The sequence below is a fragment of the Sceloporus occidentalis genome, unplaced genomic scaffold (assembly GCF_023333645.1).
Source record: "Sceloporus occidentalis isolate IW3139 unplaced genomic scaffold, rSceOcc1.0.p SCAF_26, whole genome shotgun sequence".
NCBI classification, from domain to species: Eukaryota; Metazoa; Chordata; class Lepidosauria; order Squamata; family Phrynosomatidae; genus Sceloporus; species Sceloporus occidentalis.
In genome coordinates, this window is record NW_028317006.1 from 8,825,984 (window position 1) to 8,842,480 (window position 16,497).

Consider the following 16,497-nt stretch of genomic DNA (forward strand, 5'->3'; position numbering starts at 1 on the left):
AAAGCATTATTGTTTTCTCTCTAAAATGGCCGTTGACAGCGCAGGAGTGTGTATATATATATACTCCCGTTTGGCATCAGGCGGTTGGAGGATGCATCATGGCTTCCACCGACTATAACGGAAGTCTATTACGCTGGGCACCCCTGAATAAGGCTACTTTCCAGCTTTGCCCCACCGTCAGCAACGTATTCTGGCCCGGGCTGACTAGGCCTAGGGTAGCGGGCGGCAGTTGTACCCAACGGGTCGGTTACAGGGGAGTCTTGCATGGACTGTATTTAAAAAACGCTGCTCACCTTCAAGACATGGAACACCAGGATATGATGTCATATCCCAGCATCCTGTCATGAAGATGGTGGTTGGGGAGGGGGGCTGCCCCGGGTCACTGTGGCTAAATTGATCTCAGTCAATCTCAATAAACAACGGATAACTGAAATATATCGAAAAATGACTTCACTATTGTGCAGTTTTAGCAACACATCGGCCGGTGTTATAAATCTAAGGTGATAACGAAAAATGTTTACCAACATGGAGCCGTGCCAGAAAGCGGTTTGGCTTATCATTGACTCACCCGTTGATGGACAAACCCAGCCATGTGCTCGCCCGATCTGCCTCCCCGGTGTGCAAACAGTGCCTGGGTATGTCCGGCTGCACGCTATGCAAGCATAAAATGGACATATGCGTTAAAGTTGCTGTTGTTATCTCCAGTCCAGCCCTGATCACATCTAAGCCTCTCACCCTATAATTCCTCTTACCATGTAACATACGCAGTTTGACGGTTATTTGCTGTATGCACCCGTTTGCCACAGGTTATGTTTAGCAGAGAGATAATTGGAGCAGAATAAATGACGCCAATCGGATGTAAAGACATGTTTATTTCACATACACACATCATAAACATTTGGATCATTGGATGCCAGTTATACAGAAAGAGAATAATTTGAAATATTTTAATTTTTTTTAATTCTTGGTGCTGTTAATCCTCAAACTCGTCCCAGAAATAAATTAATGGTGTCAAATTTAGACCGAATAAATGCTTGTCATGTGACACAAAAGCCGACACTGATAGGCTGTTGCCATATAAACTGTAACAGCTCCTTAAATGTTTATGTGCCATTTTAAGGGATTAAATATATTTAATGGCCGAGGTGGCATCTGTCACCTAGCCCGGTAGCTTTACCAACAAAAAAAATGCGATCTTTGGTAATAAGTCTTAAACTTAGCTAAGAACGATTCCCTGCTTGTAACACACAAACCCTAGTTCCTAATTAGCATACCTGGGAACTATCTAAATGAGCTGACCCCAAGACTCGAAATATTCATCATTTAATAGCCCATCACGATGATTCTATGTAGTGTCTCGCCAAATGTGTTAAACCAAATAGCTCCAATAGCTGTCCTTGACCTTGTCATTAGTTAAAGATACACTTAACTGAGTCACCTGCATGCAAGCAGGAATATCAATCATAACATATTCGGGGCAAAAGCACCAACTGGGAGTCATATATGATCACAGTGCACAATAGGAAGGAGTCCGTTCCAGACTGTGTGACTCTGGGTCAAACCCTGAAAGTTCCTGGGTACGCTTATTAGAAAACTAGAATTTGGTGGCTAAGAACGATTCAACCCACCTAGTCGGCCCATTTTAAAATACCTCATAATTACCGTATTTGCTCGATTATAAGACGAGGTTTTTTCCAGAGCAAATGCTCTGAAAAATACCCCTCGTCTTATAATACGGGTCGTCTTATAATCAGACCTCAAATAGGTCTGATTATGAGACTAAGATCCAGATCCCCCGCAGCTGCAGGGGACCTGGATCCTCCTGTGTTATGCCCCGCCAATTTACCGGTGCTTCTGAGTCCCCGGTGCTTAGTCCAGGCTGCGTGTAGAGCTCTACGCGACACAATCGCGTAGAGCTCTACACGCTTCCCGGACTAAGGACTGGGGACCCAGATCCTCCTGTGTTATGCCCCTCCAACTTACCGGTGGTTCTGAGTCCCCGGTGCTTAGTCCGGGCTGCGTGTAGAGCTCTACACGATATAATCGCGTAGAGCTCTACACGATATAATCGCGTAGAGCTCTACACGATACAATCGCGTAGAGCTCTACACGCTTCCCGGACTAAGCACCGTGGACTCAGATGCAGGGGACCTAGATCCTCCTGTGTTATGCGGCCCCCCCCAACTCAGAAGCACCTGTAAGTTTGGAGGAGGGAGGGGGAGGGAGTGTTAAATGGGGGGTGTAAGGCATTTCTGGAGACAGAGTGCTCTGTGAAATGACTTTTAACCCCTTTAATGCCACTCTGCCTCCAGAAATGCCTTTTACCTCCCTATATGCCACTCTGCCTCATTATATGCCTTTTAACCCCCTAAATGCCATATAGTGGCATATAGGGGTATAAGGCATTTCTGGAGGCAGAGTGGCACATTGGGGGTCAAAAGGCATATCATGGGGCACAGTGGCATATAGAGGGTTAAAAGGCGTATCATGGAGCACAGTGGCATTTAGAGGGTTAAAAGGCATATCATGGGGCACAGTGGCATATATGGGGTATAAGGCATTTCTGTGCAGGTTGAAAGAAAAAAAAAGGAAATAAAAACAAAATATTTTTCTCAATCATAGCTTTTATTAACAAACAATTGTTGACATAGTTTACATGAACTAACATTTACTAGTAAAACTTTTTTCCTATAGGGTCATCTTATATTCAGGCTTTTTCTTTTTTTCATAAGTTAATATTCAGATTTTGGGGGGTCGTCTTATAATCAGGGTCGTCTTATAATCGAGCAAATACGGTAGTTACCTAACATGATTTAAAGAAAATATATATATTTTTTTTTTTACAAAGGCCTGCATTATTTATCGACATTTCTTATAATTTATATAAATATTACATATATAATAATATGTATATTACCTGTTTCTTGTACTTAACATATTTACTTTACCTCTCCCTGAATTCCTTTTGATTCGTTTTGCTGATTTATGAAACAGGTAATAATTCATGTTGGAGTGACTCAATTCCCTTTTGTATCATAACAAGCTGGCTTTCACTGTGTCATTTCTCTTAGAAAGCAACATATACAAAATCGATACAATTGTGTTAAGGGATTCTTTAGAAAGTTTCCCAAGAATGGGGGAAATAGACACATTTGACAATTTTTTTTTAAAAATGAAAGCTTTTGGCATCATGGAAAAACTGGCGAAAACTGAAATATGGTAGGACATTAGTAACACTAATAATAAGATTTTTGGCAATTGGAGTTTAAAAGTCCATTTGATGGGTAGAGACACCAAAAACATCTTCGCCCAATGCCCTAATACTGTATCTGCTCGATTATAAGACGACCCTGATTATAAGACGACCCCCCAAAATCTGAATATTAATTTAGGAAAAAAAAGAAAAAGCCTGAATATAAGACAACCCTATAGGAAAAGTTTTACCAGTAAATGTTAATTCATCTAATCAATTTTTTTTATAAAAGCTATGATTGAGAAAAATATTTTGGTTTTATTTCCTTCTATTTTCCAACCAGAAATACCTTATACCCCCTATATGCCACTGTGCCCCATGATATGCCTTTTAACCCTCTAAATGCCACTGTGCCCCATGATATGCCTTTTAACCCTATATGCCACTGTCCCCCATGATATGCCTTTTGACCCCCTATGTGCCACTCTGCCTCCAGAAATGCCTTATACCCCTATATGCCACTCTGGCATTTAGAGGGTTAAAAGGCATATTCTGGGGAAGAGTGGCATATAGGGAGGTTTAAGGCATTCAGGAGGCAGAGTGGCATTAAGGGTTAAAAGGCATTTCACAGAGCACTCTGCCTCTAGAAATGCCTTATGCCCCCCATTTAACACCCCCCCCAAACTTACCGTTGCTTCTGACTTCCCTGTCATGTAGCCGGGGCAGCGTGTAGATCCCACGCACTTACGCTGCAGCCGGAAGGAGACGTGGCTAGCAGCGGGGGTTGTCTGCGTCCATCGCGCAGACCTTCCCCGGCTGTCAGAGATCAGAGTTCCCTGCACCGGTACCGGTGGATCGTAGTCGTCTCATAGTCAGACCTATTTGAGGTCTGATTATAAGATGACCCCGATTATAAAACCTTGTCTTATAATTGAGCAAATACGGTACTTTGTGGGGCACGTGTACTTTTTTTTTTTAACTAAAAATTTTAGATAAACTGCTCATATAAGTTTATGAAATCCAATCCTCATGTGAGGCGATTTAGAAATATCCATGTTATAAGTAGAGCTCTGGATGGAATTTTAATTTTTCAAGCACTGTTACATGAACCTGCAATCAAAACCAATTCTTCATTTCTCTATAAGAAAACAATTCTTGTAACAGGTAACATAAAATAGAGCTTAGGCAATAAATGTAAATAAATCGACCCAATATCAATACAGGAATTAGTTTTTGTGCTCATTTGGGGGTGTTCATCACAAACCGAGTAGGCTTGGAAATTCATGGCCAGAGATGATTCCAGAACATCTACAAAATCTAGAAAACATTCAGGCCAAATTTACATGGCCTATTCTGGAGCAGCATGCCAGCACTGATGGGAAAGTGTCGTAGAATAAAACAACTGTCGAATTTCCAATTTGTTTGCTATTGTACTTTCAATATTATGACCATTTCATCATCCGCTGCACACAATACGTCCAAAAAGGCATAAAATTGTCCACATTTTATCAAGGTTCCTAAGTTAAGTGTGCGCCTTGTGGCTCTCAGGGGAAGAACAAAACTTCCAACACCGGAGAAGTGAAATCTGTTAATTTTCCGATTTTGTGGTGTGATTAGATTCGGGTCCAGAATATAAGAGCCAGGCGGCTCTGGAGTTTGAGATTAACCAGGTGGAACAGCAGGCAGGTCTTTCCAAAAGCAATTATGGAGAACACAGGCAGTATTCAGACGTTTCTGCCTTGAGTTCAAATAAATAAGTAGTAAAGAAAAATAAAGCAAAAGATGGTGTCTAGCTTTAAAGAGAAAGCTGTGCACTATACATAATTTCATAATCTAACATATCACAGAACTACCTTTTTAATCATCCTACATTGTGTTTCGACAGGAAACCTGGTAACCCAGTTGATGCGCTCAATGGACAACTCAGGAGCCTGCTGGGAGGTCCTTCAAGTAGAACCACGCCATAAACCATCTAGAAAAACCGGTATTATGACTACCCCTTACAAGACAGTTTCACAGAAGGGGATAAAAACCTTACACCGACCAAAACACAAACTCCTATACGCAAAACCCTACATTTTTAAACAAAATACACCTATTGTACTAATCTACAAATAAGAAGAAATCTTTAAAAAATCCTGGTGCCCTGAGTTACTCCAGGGTTTTTTGTTTTTTTTACAGAAACCTGCAAGATTTTAACTTGGGTTTAAATATTCACAAAATAGTGGTAGATTATATTTTATATTATAAGGTTTCTTTTAGCTGTAATGTACCACAATCGCTGTAGCTAAACTATCAGAAGATATGAACCAGGGCTGTACAATTCCAGTTCAGTCGCAAATGGGCTGCAGTTTTTTTTGCAGTAAGCAAAACAAACTCATTAAACTGTATGTCTTCAGAAACCACTGGTATGTTTGTGGCCCTCATGGATCGGTGCTGTACAGCCCTGCTATAAACTGCGGTACTTTAATGGCATATAAATTTACAGGCTGGGAATCCTATAGAGGGACAGGCGGCGATGCGAACGAAGAACGGTTCTGATGCAAAGAGTTACATGAGGATTCAACACTGGAGTTCTTTGCCCTAGACCTGCCCCTTATAAATATATCCCGATGTAATTATTTAGACCTTTAACGCAATTGTGAAACATTAAGGACATTGTTACAAATATATAATGGCAGTAGTGTGTGCGTATCAGTAAGAAGCGGGATTATCACATCTGCAGGGTATAAAGACACGTTCATACATGACTAACGACAGCCGTCTCACCCTATTCCCCATTGATATTGATCAGAGACACTATTGACTTTAACATGATTTCAGTTTGTATATGTAAGAGCGGCTACTGCTCGGTTCTCAAGCATGCATGTCCAACTACCACGCATAAAGATGGTAGCTCATCTTGTACATGTTCAACAGAAGCAGACGGGGGAGATGCATTTTCTAATTTCAATAGCCACCTGTTAGTATGCAGTAAAACGCACTGGACTCCGTGCAAAATGGACAACAATATTCACTTTACTTGTACTTAGGGGTTAAAGAAATTACTTGACGTACAGCTGCACCCACGGTATGGATATAAGGTGGATTCTTTATTACATCTATATAAATTATGGTAATCTGTAAACACCATCGCACAGGTTTAGTGTATGGAATTGTAAAACGAAATATTTGGAAAAAGTGGCACAACTGCTTTAATGTTACACGGAATCAAAATGTATTTTTGCTGCATGTAGTGCGTGTGATGACTTTACACGCTATTATATGTGTACCGTATTTTTCGCTCTATAAGACGCACCTGCTGATAAGACGCACCTAGATTTTAGAGGAGAAAAAAAAGGAAAAAATATTTTGAGCTAAAAAATGGGCTAAAATATTTATTACAATAACTGAATAAGCTATGAACACAGTAAGACACACACAGTAAGACACACACAGACACAGTAAGACACACACAGACACAGTGAGACACACACACACACACACACAGTAAGACACACACACACACAGTAAGACACACACACAAACACAGTAAGACACACACAGTAAGACCTCCCTCCCTAACCCCCCTTCTCAGTATCTCCCCTCTAACTCCCTAACCCCCCCTTCTCAGGATCTCCCCTCTAACTCCCTAACCCCCCCTTCTCAGGATCTCCCCTCTAACTCCCTAACCCCCCCTTCTCAGGATCTCCCCCCCCGCCCCGGTCACTTACCTTAAACTCCTGTGTTGGAAGCGTGAGGCGTTTGTCTCGGGTGCCGGCGCTTCACTGCTGAGCGCCGGCGTCTGACGTCATATGCCGGCGCCCAGCGTAAAGCGCCGGCACCCGAGACAAACGCTTCCAACACAGGAGTTGAAGCGCTGAGGCAGGCGGCAGTGGCGGCGGCCGCCGCCAGCAAAGGATTCCTGTATATCTGTCAGGCAGGGGGGCCCGAGAGTTGCCGAGCGGTTGTCTTCAGCAACCGCTCGGCACCCCTTGGGCCCCCCTGACTGGCAGAAATCCAGGACTCCTCTGCTGGCGGCCGCCGCCGCCGCCGCCGCCTGCCTCAGTTGCGACCCCGGATTTATCGGCGTATAACACGCAGGTAGGGTTTAAGCTCCGGATTTTAGTTAAAAAAGTGCGTGTTATACGCCGATAAATACGGTATATCGTTGCCCCCCCCCCCCCCCTCCCTGCCTGCATCTTCGCTCCATAAGACGCGGCTGATTTTTCATCCTACTTTGGGAGGAAAAAAACTGCGTCTTATGGAGCGAAAAATACGGTAATTCAGTAGCAGCATCTCACATGTGTAGCCTTACTGTACTATCCATAAAGGAAAGAAGCGCAGGCTTCACTAACATAACACGCGTGTGAAGATTGTTCAACCCCGACATTAATAAGAATCCTTAAATCTTCACACAAAGGTTCTTTTTCATACCTTGCAAGGGCACAGATGGATCATACGGGGGCATCTTCGAAGACAGACAGACCTTCAATAATTCTGGGTTATAATTACCTCCTCTTTGAGCACCGGTGAGAGACTGGTTTGTTCACACTCACAGAATAGAAGAGAAATAGGTTTCCTTTTTGACATGAAAATATAAAGGCTTCACAGCTTACGATGTCTTATGTTCAATTCCTCACAAAGATGTAGCAGACTTTCTACAGAATGCAGCGGAAGAGCAGCGTGCTAACAGAAGTTCAACGAGTGGTCCCTGTGTTGTACCTGGTAAGCTTCCCACCGCCCGATGAATACTGCGCTATGAAACCCATGTACCGATTTATAGTTTATTTTCCTAATGAAACGTGTGGCTGAGATCTAACAGGTAGACGGGACAAGCAGTGCTTCATTTTTGGCTACACAGCTCTCTAGAGCAAAGGACTGGCAAGCACTGGCCACGGTGGAGTAGCGTTTAGTGTCATCATGGACGGACCTACTAGGTCAAGCCAGTAAGTGGTTACAAAGAATTAGTTAGTGGTGGAGTGTGACTATCGCAATGCATTATTCGTAGCTCTTGCATTCATTCAAAAGTCAAAAACTCAAATTAAAGTGTGAGGTTGAGGGGGCCAGACAACCTTCGTCTTGTTTACAAAAATATAAAATTCTTGAACGAAAGCGCAATCCATTCACGAGCTCTGACACAAATAGATTTGGTTGTAGTATACAAACTTGTTTAAAAAATAGAATAAAAAAAAAAAAATCATAACTAATCCTGGAATAATTCAACTTTCAGCTATTTCTTAAAAATTAGACGTTAGCCACAATCCTCAAACAGCCAGCTGCTCTGCTCCGACTCCTTGAGGATCCGGCTGCTCTGCTCTTTTAAGTTTGAAAGGGTCTTCTGACACCATCGGCGGAGGATGAGATGTCCCCGAGTAGTCCATAAACATTTCTGGAATGTCTTTACCAAAATAGATCTTACTGTTGGCAGCAATGGCTTGGAACTTCATGAGTTGCAGGTATTGGGGTGTTAATTTTAGCTGTGGATGAAAGAAGACTGAGTAAGATGGAGAGAACACATGGGGAATGCGTCAATGATGGCCAATCTCCCTACGCTTCAGTAAGAGAACTTGGAGCAGAGGTGAAAGGGAGCGGACGCATACTAGAGAAGTGGTGCTTCCAAGGTTGTGTTCTACCACCTTAAACTTTTGTAACTGAATATACAGCATTAGTAACATTTCTGGTACTGTTGAATGGCCAAGCCCTTCCCAGAGATAATTCTGTCATTAAGGAAAACTCTCACATCATGCATAAGTTTTGGGGCAACCAATAGGTTGTTATAGAAATGGCAAACCTTCTTGAAAGCGTATGTGTTGTTTTCATGCGTTTCCAAGTAAAGCACCTGCTAAGGTTTATTTAACATTATAAACATTACAAACACGGCATGCGTTCAGGTGGAAATAGAGGTGTGAAGCCATAGGTTACATCTTAAGGGTAACAGACATATTTGTAAAAAAATAATTCATGGATGTCATATTTTTATGACAATTACCCTTTAAAAAAAGCCATAATGTTTGGTAACGCTGCATATATTTTTTGGGGGGAGTAGAAAGTAAAGCAATATTTTACCTTATTGGCCTCTGCCAGTCTGTGCGCTGTGTAAAACTCTGCATCAGCTTTTGCTTTCTCACGAGCGAGGAAAGCAGAGTCTGTCAAAAACAAACAGATTCATTTTCCAATTGTTAACAGAAAAAGGGGAAAACAAATAAAAACTCTTGCATAATCTAACATGCTGTAACTGCCAGAAAAGACTCAGATCAGATGACCTGGATGGGGATTCATCATAATTAGAGATACATGTGAACAGCTCCCGGCATTGGAATAAAACCTATTCATTTAACCAACACCGGCAGTGACAAAAGCAGACATACAGTACGGCCTTTCACCCAGCAATGGGGCAACACCCAGCACAGACCCCGGTAAAACACAAGCAAACAAAGAACCTGTTAGCGGATTCTAAGAACCGAGAAGACACTAGAAAGGGCTGTGTCTTCTTAGTGTGGCCTATCTAGTTAGAAGGCGAGTAGGAAGTCAGTTCTAAGCTTTACCTTCAATTTCTGAAATCCTCTTTTCAGTTTCCTTTTCCATCACTTTCTGCCCAAACTTAATCTCGGCAACTTGGGCGACCTTTTCTGCCTCTGTATGAAGACAAATTATTTTTGTATGGAAAACACCTTTGGACCTTTTAATGGTTTTGTCAATGAATGATTTGTGTGCTTAAAGGGACAGTATAATTTCACTTCTAGCCTTAATATGTATTATTTAAACATATAACACTTTAGGGAGAAGCTGTACAGCTCCTTCACGGTCCAACAATTCTCACCACTGACTGGCTGTTAAAGCAGCCAATCAGTGGCAAGAAAGCATGAAATCAATGAAAGCGATTCCAGCACAGGTGGTCTCATTCGGTACGCCCCAAAAGAACACATCACAGCTCAAAGGACTACAACAGGCCATCCCTCCTCCCATCCTTTAAAGTAAAATGACTTTTAATGATCCGTGGTATGGCCATCATTACGTACCGATAACAGCCTTTTTTCTCTCGGTCTCTGCTTCTTTCTCCACCACCTTCTGCTTTTGTGCAGCAATCAGCAGCTTGGTCTTCTCACTTTCCCTGTAACGCATGAAACCTCATAAGGATCCAAGTGGCAACAATGTGATGGTTAAAGAAAAAACAACTGGCTCGTACATTTTTGTCTGGCTCCTCAATCTAAAACACGTGTGATGTTCTGATATGCTATGTGCTCATACTAGCAGATCTTACATTAGCTCGTAGTTCCTGCGAATGGTTTCAGGGATGTTGGGCTTTGTGACTCTTACAGCCTGCAAAAGGAAAAGGACAAAGACCATCATTAGATCCATTTGTTCAGACCAATCAACTCATTGTAGACTCCTAGAGTTAATGATTTTCATTAATGAAAAATAATGCATTTTATTAAAGTGTAAATACACCTGAAACCATAACCCAGTGAAGGCTATGGATAACATCTGAGCTACGCAGTGAGATTCTGCAAATACATCCCCCAATGACTTCCCTGGTAACCTGGAATTTCGGTTGACCTGAAACATTTACCATACAGATGTCCAGGGTCCAAGTTGCCAAATGTGTTCAGCAGATCACTTAAAATGCATGTGTCACTTTCTTACATGGTATATATTATTGTTCGGTACGCTTAAAAAAACAGAAGTGTGTAATGGTCATTCAAATGTAACAAACTGCGAGCACAGCCATCCTGATCACTTGTCACACGATTTGTATCATTATTCCAAATCATTAGGAAAGGCAGATAACTAATTAGTAATTCGCCCCTGTGTCTCTGAATTTAGCTTTATTGATTTCAATTGAAATATATTGGGAATATATTATTGATGATGTTTCAATTAGCCATAGATTAGTTAAATAAAACATATGCACACAGGTTGATTTGTCAATGTCATGTGGCATTTGTAGTATAATACATAACACGGTATACTTCAATGCAGGGATTAATCTGTAGTGAGACTGTGGTCTGGCTTCATGCAGGCAGGATTAAGCATGCCTGCTGAAAACAAATGTTGCTGGTCGTTCCACAGATATGCTCAACAATTTCCTTTCTAATTTTCTTTCTAAAAAATTTTTTCTAATTATGTTAATCATATTAATCAAAGCACTTGTATTTATATATCTGGAGGGACACAACTATTTAAAAGATGCACTCCTGCACACGACCAGGAAATGATTTCATCTCTTCAATGCGGAACGTTAAGTGTTTTGGTATGTTGGCAAGTCTTCAAACACGGCAGGTTCTATGTATCTGCTCAGTCTCATAATCCTAGTATTGGAGCAAACACGGACAACATGCACAGCATTTGGGAACACATTTTATGAATGTTTTGGGTTCTCTTTGGTGGTTCATTTTCCAACATTTTGTGTTCTGTGCCGTTCTAGACGACTGACGAAATATTTCAGAGTAATGAAGTGTTAATGTACTTAAGATAAGAATAATTACTTAAGATAATCAGAAAAATGTTGAATATATTTTTCAGAAGGAAGGCTCACGCCCGGGAAGAACTGCACAAGATTGCTCTTCAGAAATCTTTCCATACCTGAATGATGAGTCCAGGCGCCATTGTATTGAGATCTTGCTGCAGGGCCAGCTTGAGGTTCTCATCTATCTGATCTGTGTCGAGTAGAGAACATTGCCAGATTACTAATCACCAATCATTCTAAAGCAGCCCCTCGTAATGCTGGGAGATGCAGTCAAACAGGAGTTGCCTACTATTGGCGCACAGAAAGAAAACAATACCCTACAGTAATGGAGAAAGAAAAGCGTTCCTGCGTATCTCTTTCAACGCAAATCTGTCTGCAATATTCTGGCCTGTTGGAGTACTTGCGCAAAAGGGTGAAGCCATGGCACGCACCAGGGGGACAGCCTCTTCACAGTTCCTCCAATCACCCTTTTGCCCAAGTATCTGGATAACGAAGTGGATGAAGAAAGAAGAACAAGAAAAAGCAAGAGAAGAAGCAGAGCTGTGTGGAAGGAGACAGGGACACGGAAGCAGTCAGTGGAGAAGGTAGGGAGACACAGAACGTGCGAGAGTGAATGACAGCGTGAGTTACAAGCCCCTAGGATTAATCTGCGGTGCCACAGATCTGAGGTCTAAGTAAACGACAACCTCTATTATAAGACGAGGTCGTTTTTTTCAGATTTTTATAACTTAAATATGCTAATTTAGCCTAAATCCATCAAGTTCAACCTGCACTGTTGATAGAGATGTGCCACTTACCAAACAGCTCTATGTAGACTTCCTGTAATGTGTGGACACTGCAAAACTGGTTCAGCTCATGGTGAATTTTGTTGAAGATCAACGCTTTATCATAGTCAGCAGTGAAGTTTTTCACTATATCATACACTAGGAGGAAAAGGGGGGTATTCAGCAAATAGGACATACAGGGTGCTTGTAAGAAATAGACAAACTGTGACAAGTTGTTCTCATTTAAGTGCAAACTGATCTGTAATAACAACCAAGTTTAATACTCACCAGCACCAGGGACTAAGAAATTTACCACCTCAATTCGGTCAAAGTAGATCATGACACCACCACTGAGGAAGAGAAAAGATGAGTTAGGAACACACCTTCAAGTCATTAGCCAAATTCAACTCAAAACAAATAAACGCTATAACGGACGTTGTGTACCCACTGATATACCTAGGCAGACCTTGAATGTGAAAATTTTATGTGAAAAGGGGAGACATTTCGATCCCTTGGTTGGTGGACCCATTTTTGGCAAGAGCATTCCTCAAGAAATGCTCTGTAGCATTAGAACACAGTGTCACAGTAACAGGTACTGCATTCTAGCGGCCTGTCACGCATTCATGCAATAGGGCAGATGATATATTTGAGACCTAACAGATATTGCCCCGTTTTCTGTTCATGATGATAACCTACCTTGTACCGCATGGAACATTCTTCACCTCGTCTGTCTGCAAAGTACTCTTCAGGAAAGAAGGAAAAGGTTTGAAATTAGTGATGCAAATATTCTATATTGGTTATGCATGATTTTTCATTTCAGTCCATAGCAGTGCACATCAATCAGGATCTGGAGAGCCCAGGACAGTATCTTTCCTTCCCAATGTGTCCCTTCTGGACCTATTTACCTGTAGGCTCCTAGATCATCTACCTCCCCTACCATCCATTGTCTACTTCCTTAACCCCAACTGTCTCCTCTCAAATATCCTCCCAAACATCCAGCCAACCAATCTGCAGGATTACTTGCTAAGACTATATATAAAACTATTCATTATACATCTTTTTTTCTATTTGCTTATGAAATGTCAGCCAAGAATAATTCTCAAATATTTTTATTTTTTTTTTAAGACTTACAAAAATGTACACAATAAAGGAAGGGGAAACAGATTCTTGGTTTTAATGGAACAGTCCCATACATTTTGAGTGTTTCTAAAGATGTTTGGCAATCCTGAACTTTGCCCATGCTGACCTCTGAGAAAATGACTGCCCCATTAAGTATTAGCTGATAATAATAATAATCATCGTTGTTCTTACCTGCACTGATTTGAAAGAGGTTATGAATGGGAGCATTAGATGGAATCCCGGCCCACTTGTAGAAGTAAGCAACGCTCCACCCCTGCAGAAGAAGACAGTAGAGCAGGTTAGTCTATTAGCCACTATGTTCAAATATCAGAGTCACTTGATAAAACACATGGAATTCCACTGCACAAGGCTCCAGATTACATCGAAAGAAGAGACTTCTGAGTTCCCAAAAGGTTATGTCATCCCTTCTACTATATGTTGACCCAATATTATGTACCAACTTCAACTAAAGAGTATACAGAACATGAATACAAAGCATGTTCCCTGGGTACAATTGCCTAGTTGTTTTTAGACTACATACTACATAAAACAGCTAATAACCATAAAATAGTCGGCAGAAAACAACAGAAACTGCACAAGACACAGCATGAGCGTTAACATCACAATTTACTAAAAACCCATTTTATTTCTTGTGCCATTAGTTGCATCATGTGCAGAATCAGGGATGATCAACATGATAAAGATAGGGCGGCATGTATGGGCTATGCCGGCAACTACAATGTTCTGAGGAAATTCCCTCACTGTATTAGCTTCTAAGACAAGATCAGGGACTGATTAAGGTCCAGGTCTTAAACCCAATGGTTCTTATCGGAGGTCATATTCTATGTGTCTAATGCAGGGGTTCGACAAACAGTTTATTTTAAGAAACAAACAAAAAAATATAATTTTTACAATTATGCCGATTATAACAAATATTCAAATCAATGTTCCAAAATGAAATATTCAAAACACTGCACTTCTTATACCCTTTACGACCTTATGGACATACAGGTACATCCATAAAACGCATGTCAGGATGCCCTTATGGATGTACAGGTACGTCATACAGAAAACGCAGCAGCGCTCTCAGGTTTACAGTATATCTGGCCTGTATATATAACTGCATCCGAGGCAGTCCCATGAAAACTAGATATTTTCCCTCTCCCCTCCACCTTTGTGATCTGGAGGAGAGAGAAAGAGCATTGTGTATATCAGCGAAAAGAAAACCATAGCTGTTATACCCTTTGATGCCCATTCCCTCTAACCATTCTATAACCCCTGATCGTTGCGTTAAAAAAAAACATGTATTAGTTTAATGAGTTTAGTGTGTGTGTAAGTGTGTGTGTGTGGGGGGGGGGGGCTAGAGGCAATTGGGGATCGTTTAGAGGGTTTCTAAACCCTAAGAAAACCCTCCATACGCTCATATTGGAGCACTGACCCCGTTATTATGACCAGGACAACGTATTTGGAAGATTCTTCTATGTTATGAATAATGCCCTCCTAGCGGTAACTCACAATTTGACAGATTGTATAAAGTAAGGACCACTATTACTTTTTTTGTAATAAATTCCCTGAAATTTACACCCCCCCCCGAGCAGAATGGCTTGTCAAATTCAAGGGCAGACTGGACTTCAGGCAGTATTTCCCATCAAAGCGCTCACGGTAAGTTCTAGAAGCTTTGCAAGGGCAGTACAGGATATACAATGGGAAGGGCAGTCACTTAGAGCCCACAATCTACAGATACATGAAAATAGCGGTATTGAACAAAGATTTACGTTACTTTAGTCTAGTTAGTTGTTGGGCTGAGAAATCCTTTCATATCATATAAGAGGCTTGTTAAATAATTAAAAACAGCGTATTATTGTTTCAATGCGGCTAGACTGAAAGCTAGAGTACCAGTGAATCAGGATGCCTCAGGCAGATCCTGGTTTATCGCCTAAGTCTGTCACATCTCGTAGCGATGATCCTTTAACTTTGTTTGAGGACATGCAAATGAGGACAATTAATTCCAGATTAACAAGTTGAGCAGCCACCTGCTAAAGCCAAGAGTTCCTGTGCCAATATTATTCCCGGATCTACATCCGCTGGGAAATAAAAGCTATTCTCCTTGTTATCAATGACAGTTCCAGATGCATTGAAATAGCCAATAACTCATTCACTATGCAAACTAGCAACCTGACAAAAGGAACAGGAGTAAAGCACTTTCCCCAAATCATTATCATATCCATTCCGTCCCACGAATTAACAATACAAGCTGGTGAGCGTCAACGTTTGAGTGAAGAGGAGTACAAGCAATAGTCTTACCTGTAATACACTCCAACATGACCCTCTTCTATTTTATGTATGGCTGAAAACAGGGAGGCGGCAGTAATTGCAAACCCAACGGCTGCCAAAGCTCCAACCTGTGACATCTTCACTCCTGTACAGGACAGAGGGAGACAACACGTTACACCACCTCTTTCAAAGAGAAGATCGCTTCGGGCCAGGAGGTTGCGCTTATGTTTTGGCATAATCTATTCACAGAAACTGGATGTATAGGGTACAAACAGGGAAAAGAAAAAATGTCGGTGCGCTAAGCTAGTCTCAGGCTCAAATAATACAAATGTATAATATGAGGCCTACCAAACAGTGTGAGCATGCTGCAAATACAGTGTGTTGGCTGTACAATGTATACAAAAAACAAAATACTGTCTGCGCTTCTCACCCTAATAAAGTTGGCAACAAATATATAAACATAATATAAATGAGAGGTTTTGGTTATATGAATTGGCCAAAGCATAATTAAGCTCACCCGCCACGTCAAGGCACACTCTCAATAGGGTGAGAACCTACTCTCACCTCCTACATAGTGGGCACACAAAGCAGAGCCTGAGACTAGCTTAGCGCACCGACATTTTTTCTTTTCCCTGTTTGCACATATTTGAGGTTGTTGGCTCCTCATCAGTCTGGTTGCAGCTTGCTGTCCAGGGGTT

At 41.4% G+C, this 16,497-nt stretch overlaps 1 protein-coding gene across 1 annotated transcript; it reads right to left on the minus strand.

Moving 5' to 3' along the window:
- Window positions 1-8,439: 8,439 nt before the first annotated feature.
- Window positions 8,440-15,936, minus strand: LOC149300132 (erlin-2-B-like). The gene is made up of 11 exons (XM_089485567.1): window positions 15,830-15,936; window positions 13,718-13,799; window positions 13,103-13,149; window positions 12,695-12,756; window positions 12,440-12,565; window positions 11,759-11,832; window positions 10,437-10,495; window positions 10,195-10,286; window positions 9,721-9,810; window positions 9,242-9,321; window positions 8,440-8,652 (listed from the first exon to the last, which is right to left on the minus strand). The coding sequence occupies exons 1-11, from the start codon at window positions 15,934-15,936 to the stop codon at window positions 8,440-8,442; spliced, it is 1,032 nt and encodes a 343-aa protein (XP_089341693.1).
- Between the last annotated feature and the right edge of the window lie 561 nt (window positions 15,937-16,497).